The following is a 13,319-nucleotide window of genomic DNA, read 5'->3' as shown; positions in this document are numbered from 1 at the left end:
GTGACTTAAGTAAGATTCTGAAGTCCCTCCTTCCTTTCTTATTCCTAGTTTAGTCTAGCATTACCCAACATTGGCTCAGGAACTGTTATTTTATCCTTTATCCATATGTCTTCCATCTGAATGTGACTTTAATATAACTCTTCTTTGAATATGATTTCTCCCTCCCCCCCTTTTTTCCTGTACAACTATGTTGTAGAAGATCCAAGTTTTTTGTCATGATGGGGACAAAAGGACTGCCAAGGGAGAGTCCAAAGGCAATTGGTGGTCTGAAAAATTGCTCCATTGGAACAGCATCTTGGGTTATGGGACAAACATATTAAAATGTATAGGACAGTGCCTGTAAGTAGAATCATACAATATCTGGTCTTTTGTGACTGGTTTCTTTCATTGAGCATAATGTTTTTGAGGTTCATCCATGTTGTAGTATAATCAGTACTTTGTTCTTTTTTATGGTTGAATAATATTCCAATCTGTGGATATACCACATTTGTTTTTCCATTCATCTGTTGATAGACTTTCAAATTTTTCCTGCCTTTTGGCAGTTATACACAGTGCTGCTATAAACATTCATGTAGAAGATTTGTTTGAACTCTTGTTTTTAATTCTCTTGGGTATATATCAAGTGGAATTGCTTATCAGCCACAAAATGCCTTGTATTGTACGATTTGAATGTACAGGAAATACCAAGAATAGGCAAATCTATAGAGATGGAAAGGTTAGTGGTTTCCAGCAGCTGGGGGAAGGGGGAATGAGGAGTGACTGCTTAGTGAATTCCTTCTGGGCTGATGACATGTTCTGGAACAGACAGTCCTGATGGTTGCACAACACGGTGAATGTTCTAAATGGCCCTGAATTGTATACTTTAAAATGGTTAAAATAGCAAACTGTGTGTCATGTAGAAAAACTCATTGTGCATCTCAATTTTTTTTTTTTAATGAATAGGAGTGTTACCAATGCAGGCTTTGCACTGCCCCCTGTGGTTGGCATTGCTGAGTCCTGGGCAGTTCTGAGCAGGGCATTGAATACCACCACCCCCTAAGACACATCAATGGAGGGCTTGGTAATCTTTCATGGGCTATAGGATTTTTCACTGGAATAGAGTTAATTGTTACTGAATTTACTGTGCCCAAAGGCAGGGAAAAAAACAGAAATGAACACAACAAAAAAAATCTGTATCTCTTCAGAAGAACCAACATTTTTTAAATGACACTAAAATTGCCAGAGGTATACTTATGAGGTAAGAAGCCTATAAAATATTCAGACCTCTCTATGGTCCTTTGGATGAATTTCGTACCCCTAATTTGCCCTTTAAGATTTTATTACTAAAACTGACTTACTCAGGACAGTGGTGAATATAAAATTACCTAAGCAGTTGTTTCAAATGCATATTCCTGGGCATCAACCCCAGATTCTGACTCTGCTGAACCGGAGGCAGAGAGTTGCTGGAGGGTCGGGAATCTATTCCTAACAAGTTCCTTGGGATGTCTGAGATCAACTAAGCTTGAGAACCACGAGATAGACCAATTCTGAACTGATTCGTTAAACTGTGATTCATTACACCTTTTCCCTTGGTGTCTTCCTTTCCCTTGACATCTGGCCCGTTCAGTAGCTGTGTGTTCACCAGCCTCCTGTAGGGTAACTGTCACTTTCATTCCCACCCAAACGGCCACTGAGTCACCTCTGCCTACGCTCCCCGCCACAGCACAGTGGGATCTTTGGTCCCTCTTAGGGGGCTTATTACACACCCTCCTTGCTTTGCTTAACTGGGGGATGTGAGGGGGAGGCATGCACTTGACCTTGTAAGCCTTGCAAAGATCAGGCTCCCCAAGCTGGCCCTGGTCAGATTCCTTAGGGCAGTTCTGACTTCATCTCTCCTTCATTAATTAAACCGGGAAAGAAAAAGTTCAATTAAAGCACCAACACAGCTATCTGCTTGCTTCTAAGTTGTGCAAATGGGAAAGCAGGGCCCGGAAGGTTCCTGCAGGACCACCAGGTGGTGCAGTCTGGGATGTGAGCTCCAAAGCAACCGCACTAGTAGCCCCTGCAGTTTGGGGCGGCCTCGAGGGACAACGGGTCTATTTAAGTGAATGCTGGAGCAGAATGAGAAGTGAAGTGGGAAGGCAGAATTAAAGAACACTGGATTCTGCTCATGTGGTTGTACCTTAAGGCCATTTGGGACTTGGCTGGAGTAAGAAACAGCTCTCTTCAGGGTTGGGTTCTCTGAGCACCAGCACCTCACTAGTGTACATTTTACAGTCCTGACACGTAACGACACACACATGAGGAGGCAGTGTAGCTTGGTGAGCCAGCATCTGGGCTTTGGCCTCAGAAACCTGTGTTCAAATCCTGACTAAGCCTCTGACGAGCTGGGCAAGCTTCTTTATGCTCACAGTCCAAGGCCCCACATTCGCCAAATGCTCAAGACAAGAAGGCAGCATGACCCTGGCCTCCATGCTCTGTTTCAACTCACAATTTTAAGACGACATCATCATATATGGGGCTTTATATGTTTTACCAACTGAAATCTACATTTTAAAAAATCCCGAACTTTCATGGAAATATGTTTAATCAAGAGATATACTTAGCCCAAGCCGTCACATCACTGTCACTGGTTGAAGATGGCTTCCGTGAAAACGGGCCCCCACTCATCAGGGACCCACTATAGTGGGCCTCAGGTGTTGTTTCTCTAAGTGGGAGATTCCGCTGGAATCTCCCAGGTGCTCTTCAGTGGTGCCGTCCCACAGCCCCACACCTGCCCGCCAGGATCAGGCTCTTTGGGGCCGGGCCCAGGAGTCAGCACTGGTAACAAGCTATCCGGTGGATCTTGAAACTCCCTGAAGTTTGGGAGCCACTGCCTGATGTGTACCTTGGCTAGGACCCGGCATTAGAGTCTGATTCTGCCCTTAGCTCTGATGTGCATATTCACTCAGAGTGGGAATAAGCCAGCTCATTATACTCTTTTGTGTTCAGAGTTCCTGCAAAAACAGTTTGTGCCAGGGGAGTGGCCCTGCAGGCTATTTCACGTGCACAGCCCCGACCTTGTGGGTCTGGGAATCTGGCTACGTCCTTCCTCCTTCCTCAGTGGTGGGGGAAGACCAAATGCCTTCTCTGCCGAAGAGGCCCTCACAGTCCTCCAGGGGCATCACACTTCACAGCTTCAAATGTGAATGGGTGTCTTGTGTAAAGTATGTGTGTGTCTTGCATTTGTTTTTGAAATAGGAACACCTGCTTCATATCAATATTCACGTTGTTTTATTCCCTAATGAATTAGTTTTTGAAAGGTTGGTTGTTTCTCAGCTTCTTTATCTGTAAAATATGCCATCAAGAGCATGAGATGAGTTAACCAGACACACAGTGGATGCTGGCTGGGCAGGCAGTGGCAGTGACGTTAGTGAGGCCACTGCATCATCACTGAGGTTATTTTCCAATGGAGAACCTTCTCTCAAATCTCCTTAAACTCCAAACTCCCCGTCCTCAGCCAGGAATTATTTAGATGTAGAAGAAAACCCATTCTGGAGGACAAAAAGACAAACAGAAGTTTTGCGAATTATTTCCTTTTTTAAAAAATCATTGGCAAGCAGTCATGAAATGTTGATTTGTCATGGGAACAGAACCAAACAGTGTTGTCACCCTTCTTCAAATGGGGACTGAAGTCTGAGTCAGAGGAGCCCAGTTAGGCAGAGTCAGTCATTGAGCAGTTTGGAGATGGTGACTGTTCCTACAACCTACCCAGATTTCCTAGAGTCTGTAAGTCAGGTCAGTTAATAGGATGGAATAGCTCTGTTATCTAGAAATTGGACTGTTTCAATAGTCAGCAGACATTTCACTCTCCCTCAAGATATATAACTGAGTTTGCCGTCATTAAATATGTCTCCTGTAAGACCAAGGTCACAGTTCCATTCAAGCAGCAACATGTAGAGGAATAGGTCGACGGGGAAACTTGATTGGTATGGGCTTGAATCATCACTCTATAAACATGTCTATCTCAAAATCTTTGGATTCTTTCCTTGCAAAACATGGACAATGCCTACCTTGAAGAATTGTTTTATTTCTACCATCCTTGACTTCTCACTTTCTTAGAAAGAATCCTTGTCCACACAAAGAGGAATGGAATTATTGTTTAATCTATGTCAAACAGATCCCTTTTCTGTAGGACAAACTAGATAATTCTTCTCATTTTCTGGTTCTGAACCTCCCAGACCTTCATTTCACATGCCAGAAAATCATTATCCTTATAGATCTAGACACCTGGATAGGAAAAAAAAAGTTGTTCTTTGTCAGACAATGTTATTGAATATTCTCATACTTGGTATCATTTGGATAAAGTAGATTGTTTCTCTTTTCATCCCCATGTTTGGTAGCATGTTGATTGAGCCATCTATGTAAATCTGATGATTTAATTTGGTTTCTTCATTCTTATAATTAAGTTTTAAACTTGAATACATACAAGGATTTAGTGATGATGATGGTGGTAGTAGAGGTAACTGAGTTTTCAAAGGTTTCTTTTGGCTTTTCTAAGTCATTTTGCTGAGCAATCCTACAAATAAAGAATCTCTAGCTTCTGTAGTCTTCTTGCTAGTCCTTGAGTCACATAAGACCACTCACACCTCAGGGCCTTTGCATCTGTTGTTCCTTCTGCCAGGAGTGTTCTTCCTCTATATCTAGAATGCTCATCCTCTCACTTCCTTCAGGCCTCTGCTCACATGTCCCTTTCCCAGTTGGGCCTTCCCATACCACCTATAATTAGCACCTCTGTCACTATTCCCTTACCTTGCATGGTTTTGCTTCACAGCATGATCACCACTTGACATACTAGCGTTTACTAGAAGACATTTATCATCTCTATCTCCCCCAATAGAATGTGGGTTCATGAGCACAGGGGCTTTGTCTCTTGTTGCCTTCTATTTATCCCCAGATCTTTGAGTAAAATGTATTTGTTGACTGAACTGAGCATGTACTATTTATGGGCCACCATGCTGAGTGCTGTGGGTGACACGATTTCACATGCATTGCTTCATTCAATCCTCACCATATCTATGTAACTTTGCAGGGCAGAAAGCATCATCACCATTTTACCAATGTGGAGACTAACGCCCAGGGGGTAGGTTTCCTGAGGTCTGATAGTGCCACAGAGTGTTGGGGTCAACTGAAGCCCTTGGGCAACCTAACCTCCATTCGAGAGATGTCCACATATGAAAAGCTGTTTCAAGAAGAATAAACATTCCAAGGCACAGCTCGCAACAACTAAAGAAAAGAAGATTAGGTAATAATAAGCCACAGGCAAGAAGTAGCATGTGTGGAGGTTGATTCCCACAGTCAGGGTTCACATCCTATCTCGGACACTTACAAGTGGTATCAACCTTGGGCAAGTTAGTCAACTTCTCTATAATCCAGTTCCATCATTTCTGAAATGAGAATAATGATAACATGGGATGTAACAAAATGAGATGTAGGTTGTTATGAGGGTTAAATGAGTTCACATACATATTACTTAAAAGTAGCACACAGAAATGCCCTATGAACATATATATCTGTTCAGAGAGAGAGAGGGAAAGAGAGGCATATCTTGGCAATATTATGAGTTTGGTTGTAGACCACTGCAATAAAGTGAGTATCTCAAAAAGCAAGTCAAATGAATTTTCTGATTTCCCAGCACATATGAAAATTATCTCTATATATGTCTATATATACTATAGTCTGTTAAAGTCTGTAATAGAATTATATCTAAAACAACAACATACATACTTTAATTAAAAATACTTTATTGCAAACCATCATCTGAGCTTTCAGGGAGCTATAATCACTGTTCACAGATCACCAAAACAAATATAATAATTAAAAACCTTGAAATACTGTGAGAATTATCAAAATGTAACACAGAGGCACAAAGTGAACAAATGCTGTTGGAAAAATGGCACCAGTAAACTTGCTAGATGCAGGGTTGCCACAAACCTTCAATTTGTAAAAAACGCGAGGTGTGCCTGTATGTAGATGACTGTAAGTACTATGGAGTGCGGAGGCAGACTGAGATTTCCCCAAGCCACAGGCCACCTCCTGGTGAAGCTAGCTGATGTGCACAAGGAAAAAGTTTCCCCATGGACCCAGTGGAAGCCCCTTTTATCCAACTGTGTTTCTCATGCTTGGAGATGAGGGCCTATCCTCCCTGATTCTTTTGAAAGGTCAAATTCAGCCACCTTGGAGGTGTTTGCAAGCAAGAGTCCCCTTCTTTATGAATGGATCTCAGAACCCACACTGAACAGTTTATAACTCCAAATAAAAGCCACTGGCTTCCAGAACAAGCAGTTTTGTCAGATGCCCCTAGGCAAGGCAGACTGAGTCCTATATTGGTGGAAATCGATGAGAATCTCTAAATTCTCCCTATTACATTCCCGAGGTTTCTGGGCAGAGAACTCTCCACAAAGTGAAAGTCAAGAAATTACAGATCATCAGAACCAATAATACATTGATGAGATGCCTAAAACCTCAAGTTCTCCAGGGTGTAAAGGAAGTCTTTAAAAATATTAATAATGGGATTTTACAAATTATGAAAGTGTATGCTTAGTAAAGACAACTTAAAAGCAAAAGAACAAGCACTCCTAATTCCCAGGCCCCGTGTGCCCTCTCTCTCCCCCCAACTTCCCGGGCCCTGCGTGCCCCCCCCTTCCCCACCACACCCCCAGTTCTGAGAGGACTCTCACATAGCAGGTGCTTTCCGTAGAAGGGAGGGCTGTGTGGGTGATGCCATCCAGTTCCTGGGCAGAAGGAATTCTTCTGTCACCCCCTGATAGACGGCCAACTTCCTCTACATGACATCCTGCTTTGTCTCTCTCCTTTCCAGGGTTCTGAATTGGGCAAAGCTCACTTCCTTGCCTCACGTGAGGCAGAGGACGCGGTGTCTGTGTGGCATATTATCAAGCTGGCTTTGCCTTTGACACCTGCACTGAGAGCAGGACATTGCGCTCCCAGAGACTCTTGCCCTCAGCAGCTTGGTGCACATGCGTCAGCCTTGCTGGTCGCTTCTTGTGCTGGATGGGCTCCGGGAGCCTCCCTGCAGCCTCAGCGTGTGCCCATTTCCCTGAGTTCACAGTCTGAATCCAGACTACCTTTCAAATACTGTCTCTGCCCCTTACCAGTGGGTGACCCTGGGCAAGTTAGTTAATGACAAGCCTGAGTTTCCTAGCAGTACCTATTCCGTTGCCACCCTGTTAGGATTGAACAATAGATGCATAGTTTTGCGTGCCTCTGAGCTAGGCACTTAGTAAGCACTTTATAAATCCTGGCTGCCATTGCTGCTACTCCCAGCAGACCCAAGCCAAATACAGATTTCCTAGCTCTCTCTGACTGTTACCAGTTAATTGTGAGCAGAGGTATTTGCCGTCATGCTTTGGGAGACTGGGAGTCAAACCCCTGAAAAGGAGATCAAAGAATCAGAACCACTGCTCTTTCAGAGAAGGGGAACTTACAAATACAAGTCTGCTGATGTTGAGCAGAAAAGTGTTCCTATTTTATTTTTTGATGTTATTTAAAAAATAAGTTCCAAAGGACACTAACCAAAGTTCAAAAACCCAACTCTCTAAAGCCACGTCAATCCAAATGATAATCACACATCAATCCAAATGATAATTAGGTACAAATAACATGGATCCCGGGACTCCACGCAGGCAGCAAGCTCTTGTGTACAGAATGCTTACTGGGTTCTTCTCTTTTTGTGCTAAGCATGTCTTTGGCAGTGTAGTGAAGTCTGTGGACCTGCTTCAGAAAATACCTTTAAATATATAAAATAAAATACATAGAATTACAAAGGAAACCAATTATATTGATATGTAGTCATCAAAATCATAAAAAGCATGTTTGTGATATAGGAATATATGTGCTCTTTATTCATGCATTAAATACCACAATCTGTGGGTGGGACTAATAACTCTTGTAATTTCCAAGTATGGTGGATGAATGTAATTGATATTTTGAGACAGTAATTTTAATATGATCCAAAAATATCTGTGATTTCTATTGGTAATAAATACAGGTACTGCTAATGCTGTATGTTCATAATTGAAGGGAGATCTACGTTAAAATTTGATGTCAGTGAAAAGAAGTGTGTACTCTTTGGGCTACCATAGACCCCAGATTAAGAAGCCCTGTCATAGACCAAATAATTCAGCATTCCTGGCAACTTTCAATTTTCTATTTTTAACTTTACTGGATTATGATCTGATTTGGCTTATCTTTCTGGTCCAATACTTGTTACATTCTCCATAGGAAATGTAATCTGTGTGTGTGTGTATAAAATATTCAGTCTAGTATATTGATTATATTATTCAACTGTTCTTTCTTACTTGTCTATTAGATTTTTCCAATTCTAAAAGAGATATATTGAAGTCTCCCACTGTAATTTTTTTAAAGTTTTCCTTACTTCTGATAATTTTTGCTGAAGCCTGTGCTGTTGGATGCATTGTTATGTTGCTACACCTTTTTCATGAATTTTGCTTTTTATCATTACAGTCCATTCTTACCTCCAGGATCATATGGTATTTATATTTTGAGATTTTTGAGGAACCTCCATACTGCTTTCCACAGTGGCTACACCAATTTACATTCCCACCAACAGTATAGGAGAGTTACCATTTCTCCACATCCTCACCAACAGTTGTTATTTCTTGTCTTTTGGATAGTGGCCATTCTAACTGGTGTGAGGTGATATCTCATTGTGGTTTTGATTTGCATTTCCCTGATGATTAGCTATGTGGAGCATCTTTTCATGTACCTGTTGGCCATCTGTATTTCTTCTTTGGAGAAACGTTACATGAGCAACATTATGGTTACTAGACTCCCCCCATTATCAAGTCCCCACCACATACCCTATTACAGTCACTGTCCATCAGCATAGTAAGATGCTATAGAGTCAACACCTCTCTTCTCTGTGTTGTACTGCCTTCCCCGTGCCCTGCCCACTACATTATATGTGTTATATGTGCTAATAGTAATGCTCCTTTTTCCCCCTTGTCCCTCCCTTCCCACCCATCCTCCCCAGTCCCTTTCCCTTTGGTAACTGTTAGTCCATTCTTGGGTTCTGTGAGTCTGCTGTTGTTTTATTCCTCCAGTTTTTTCTTTGTTCTTATTCTTCACAGATAAGTGAAATCATTTGATACTTGTCTTTCTCCACCTGGCTTATTTCACTGAGCATACTACCCTCTAGCTCCATCCATGTTGTTGCAAATGGTAGGATTTGTTTTCTTCTTATGGCTGAGTAATATTCCATTGTGTATATGTACCACGTTTTCTTTGTCCATTCATCTACTGATGGACACTTAGGTTGCTTCCATTCCTTGGCTATTGTAAATAGTGCTGCAATACACATAGGGGTGCATATGTATTTTTCAAACTGGGCTGCTGCATTCTTAGGGTAAATTTCTAGGAGTGGAATTCCTGAGTCAAATGGTATTTCTATTTTGAGTTTTTTGAAGAACTTCCATACTGCTTCCCACAATGGCTACACCAATTTACATTCCCACCAGCAGTGTAGGAGGGTTCCCCTTTCTCCACAACCTCGCCAACATTTGTTGTTGTTTGTCTTTTGGATGGTGGCCATCCTTACTGGTGTGAGGTGATATCTCACTGTGGTTTTAATTTGCATTTCTCTGATGATTAGTGATGTGGAGCATCTTCTCATGTGTCTGTTGGCCATCTGAATTTCTTCTTTGAAGAAGCGTCTGTTCAGATCCTCTGCCTATTTTTTAATTGGATTATTTGCTTTTGTTTGTTGAGGTGCGTGAGCTCTTTATGTATTTTGGATGTCAACCCTTTATAGGATCTGTCATTTATGAATATATTCTCCCATACTATAGGATGCCTTTTTGTTTTTTGGTATCCTTTGCTATACAGAAGGTTTTCAGCTTGATATAGTCCCACTTGTTCATTTTTGCTTTTGTTTCCCTTGTCCAGGGATATATATTCATGAAGAAGTTGCTCATGTTTATGTCCAAGAGATTTTTGCCTATGTTTTTTTCTAAGAGTTTTATGGTTTCATGACTTACATTCAGGTCTCTGATCCATTTCAAATTTACTTTTGTGTATGGGGTTAGACAGTGATCCAGTTTCATTCTCCTACATGTAGCTGTCCAGTTTTGCCAACACCAGCTGTTGAAGAGGCTGTCATTTCCTCACTGCATATCCATGGCTCCTTTATCATATATTAATTGACCACATATGTTTGGGTTAATGTCTGGAGACTCTATTCTGTTCCACTGGTCTGTGGCTCTGTTCTTGTACCAGTACCAAATTGTCTTGATTACTGTTCTGCCCATTTTTTAATCAGGTTATTTGTGGGGTTTTTTGTGTGTTGAGGCATATGAATTCTTTACATATTTTGGATGTTAACCCCTTATCAGATAAATTGTTTATGAATATATTCTCCATACGGTAGATTGCCTTTTTGTTCTGTTGATGGTGTCCTTTGCTATACAGAAGCTTTTTAGTTTGATATAGCCCCATTTGTTCATTTTCTATTTTGTTTCCCTTGCCTGAAGAGATGTGTCCAGGGAAAAATTGCTCAAGCTATGTTCAAGAGATTTTTGTCTATGCTTTCTTCTAAGTTTTATGGTTTCATGCCTTACATTTAGGTCTCTTTCCATTCCATTGTATATGGAATTAGACAGTAATCCAGTTTCATTCTCTTGCGTGTAGCTGTCCAGTTTTCCCAACACCAGTTATTGAAGAGACTATCTTTTCCCCATTGCATATACATGTCTCCTTTGTCAATATTAATTGACTGTATATGTGTGGGTTTATATCTAGGCTCTCTAATTTGTTCCACTGATCTATGGGTCTGTTTTTGTGCCAGTACCATACTGTTTTGATCACTGTATGTTTGTAGCATAGTTTGAAGTCAGGGAATGTTTTATCCTTCCTTTAAACTTTTTTCTTTAGTTTTCATATCTTTCAAGACCTTTCTTACTTGAAAATGTTATCTATACAAAGAATTGACTCATGGTTTTTTCTTGTACTTTCATGGTTTCATCATTCACATCTTGATCTTTGATCTTTCTGAAACTTCTTTTGATGTGAGACATGGAGAAGCTATTCAGTTTAACTTGCTAAATTTTTTTTATATGGGCTACCTATTTAATTCAACGTCATGATTAGAGTCCATCTTTTTTTGACTGATCTGAAGTGATACCTTCCTCAGAGATTACGTTCCCACATGGTTGAATCTTTTGTGGGATGATTTAAGGTTCATCCAAAGGGAGAGCCTTGCAACTGAGGTGTTTGAGAGCTTGGCTCATGAGTGAAGGGCTCCAGGAAAATCTCCAAGAGTGTGGAATTGGAACTTACTTTCTTGCCTCTGCTGGGGTTCCCCTTCCATGCTCACCTGTTTTTTTGTTATTGGTATCACAGATATCTGAGAAGTACGGGCTGCCTGTGGAGAAGATAGCAAAGCTTTACAAGAAAAGCAAAAAAGGGTAAGAAAGAAACTGAACTTAAGTTGACTTCCAAAGTAGATAAGTCTACATTTCACTTTTAAAAGAGATGACCCTGTCTTTTGTTAACTCTGTTGTCCACCTTTCATAAAAATCATGTGTTATCCTTGCAAAGGCTTGCTGAGCAGCCTGCAAATGCAATGCATGTTGAAGATCTCTCATGAGAAGGGAGGGAGACAGTACATTGTCATGATGTCAACTGAGATGTCCTATTCCAAGGATTAGCAGGTGGGAAAGAGGGGTCTTAAAGTGGTGAGGACACTGAGGAGAGTGCAAAGTCACAGCTCTGCAGAGAGGAGTTGGTAAGGAATCACATGCTGCTCTTGGGTTAATTTCAGGATGACACAATAGGAATAAGAAGAATTTGGGATATGGGATTCTTTCAAGGTCCTTATTACCAAAACGATCTAAATGATCATTAGGCCTGCTTGTTCCTACTCTCATTTACTGGGTGTTCAGGAGGTTCTGCGTCCCCTGCTAAGTGCTTTACATGCATTGCTCTATTTGTCCCCACTGCTCTATGAGTTAGATTCTTATCCCTGATTTACTGAGGAGGAAACTGAGCCAGGTAAAGGTTAAAGCATCTTGCCCAAGGTCTCATGTTCAGTAGATGGAACAGAGATTTGAACCCAGGTCTGTGGCCCCAAATCTCAAGGGTGGGCTCCGCATACTATCTGCCACCTCCAGTCCTCCTGGACTTCCTGTGTATAAAGGTCTAAGAGTAGAGCCTACAGGGGCTAGATTTAGTGCCTGGAAGAGTGTCTTCTGAGTCAGTTTCTAGAGCTGTTTTCCTACAAAAAGCATAAAATGGCTCTTTAAACTCTTCTCTGGGCCTCTTTCATAAAGGAAATTGACCATCTGGGAGTACAAGCCTCCTGAGTGATGGGGTCACTTGGTTGATTGGGAGTCAAGTGGAAACCCTTTCTGCTTGATCCCTTGTTGCAAAGCTCACTAAAATGCATATTCTAATTCTTTCTAAGGTCAATGCAATAGGCTGAGTGTATTCCTTTGATGGTGAAATTTGAGTAGTGTTTCAGGTCTCACTGCTGAGCAGAAATCCTCAGTATAGACATACATGCTGCTGGTGGTAATATTTCACTTTCACTGAGTACTGTGTCAGGCCCTGTGCTAAATACTTTAACCTGATCAACAACCTTCTAAAGCAGGGTTGTTGTTCTTACTTTTGCAGAAGAATAAACTGAGGCTCTGAATGGCTAAACAGCTGGCCTGATGACACAGTTCATCATTCTGAACTGACTAAAATGAGTCAGTTCTTCATTCTCAAACTAAGATCTGTCCAACTTTCAAGAATGGGATTGACTTCAGGGCTTCTAAATCATGGACAGACACTTGAAGTTGTTGGTTTCCTTAAACCTAATTCCACCGGGGATAGTTAACCCAGGAGTAAGTCACATGTGGTAAAGTGTGAACCTCAGAGTGAGACCAAAGCTAGTTTCAAAACCCAGGTCATCTATGAACTAGCTGAATGAATTTGGGGAAGTGATTTAACCTCACTGAGCTCAGTTTCTCATTTGCAAGGTGGCGATGGTCACACCTTCCTTCAAAGTTGCTGTAAGGATTAAATACAAGGTCTCTAAAACACTGAAACACACTACAGGCTCAACAAAGCATAGCTGCCATGCTTGTTTATTTTCCTCTAAGTCCAGAGTATTTTTTAAAAAGCATTTTCAAGAATCATTATGGTTTAATGAAAATGGAAGGCCTAACTGTTTAGGTCTTGGCTCTGTCGACAGCTAACTGTGATTTCTGCTAACCTCTCTTGGCCACAGTTTACCAATCTACAAAGCAAGAGGGTTGGGTCGAATGATCTCTGAAGACCTG

The 13,319-nt window shown here is 41.3% G+C and overlaps 1 protein-coding gene across 5 annotated transcripts in view; it reads left to right on the top strand.

Moving 5' to 3' along the window:
- GRHL2 (grainyhead like transcription factor 2) overlaps nucleotides 1–13,319 on the top strand; it is a 138,235-nt gene that overhangs the window by 121,614 nt on the left and 3,302 nt on the right. For all 5 annotated transcript variants that reach the window (XM_057497857.1, XM_057497856.1, XM_036876349.2 and 2 more), the window contains one exon: nucleotides 11,395–11,459. In XM_057497857.1, the coding sequence (XP_057353840.1) occupies nucleotides 11,395–11,459 (65 nt within the window). The remainder of the gene's footprint in view (nucleotides 1–11,394; nucleotides 11,460–13,319) is intronic.

Source organism: Manis pentadactyla, chromosome 3 (assembly GCF_030020395.1).
Source record: "Manis pentadactyla isolate mManPen7 chromosome 3, mManPen7.hap1, whole genome shotgun sequence".
In the NCBI taxonomy this organism is placed as follows: domain Eukaryota; kingdom Metazoa; phylum Chordata; class Mammalia; order Pholidota; family Manidae; genus Manis; species Manis pentadactyla.
Note: the sequence above shows the minus strand (reverse complement) of the source record. Positions and strands in the feature narration are given on the sequence as shown.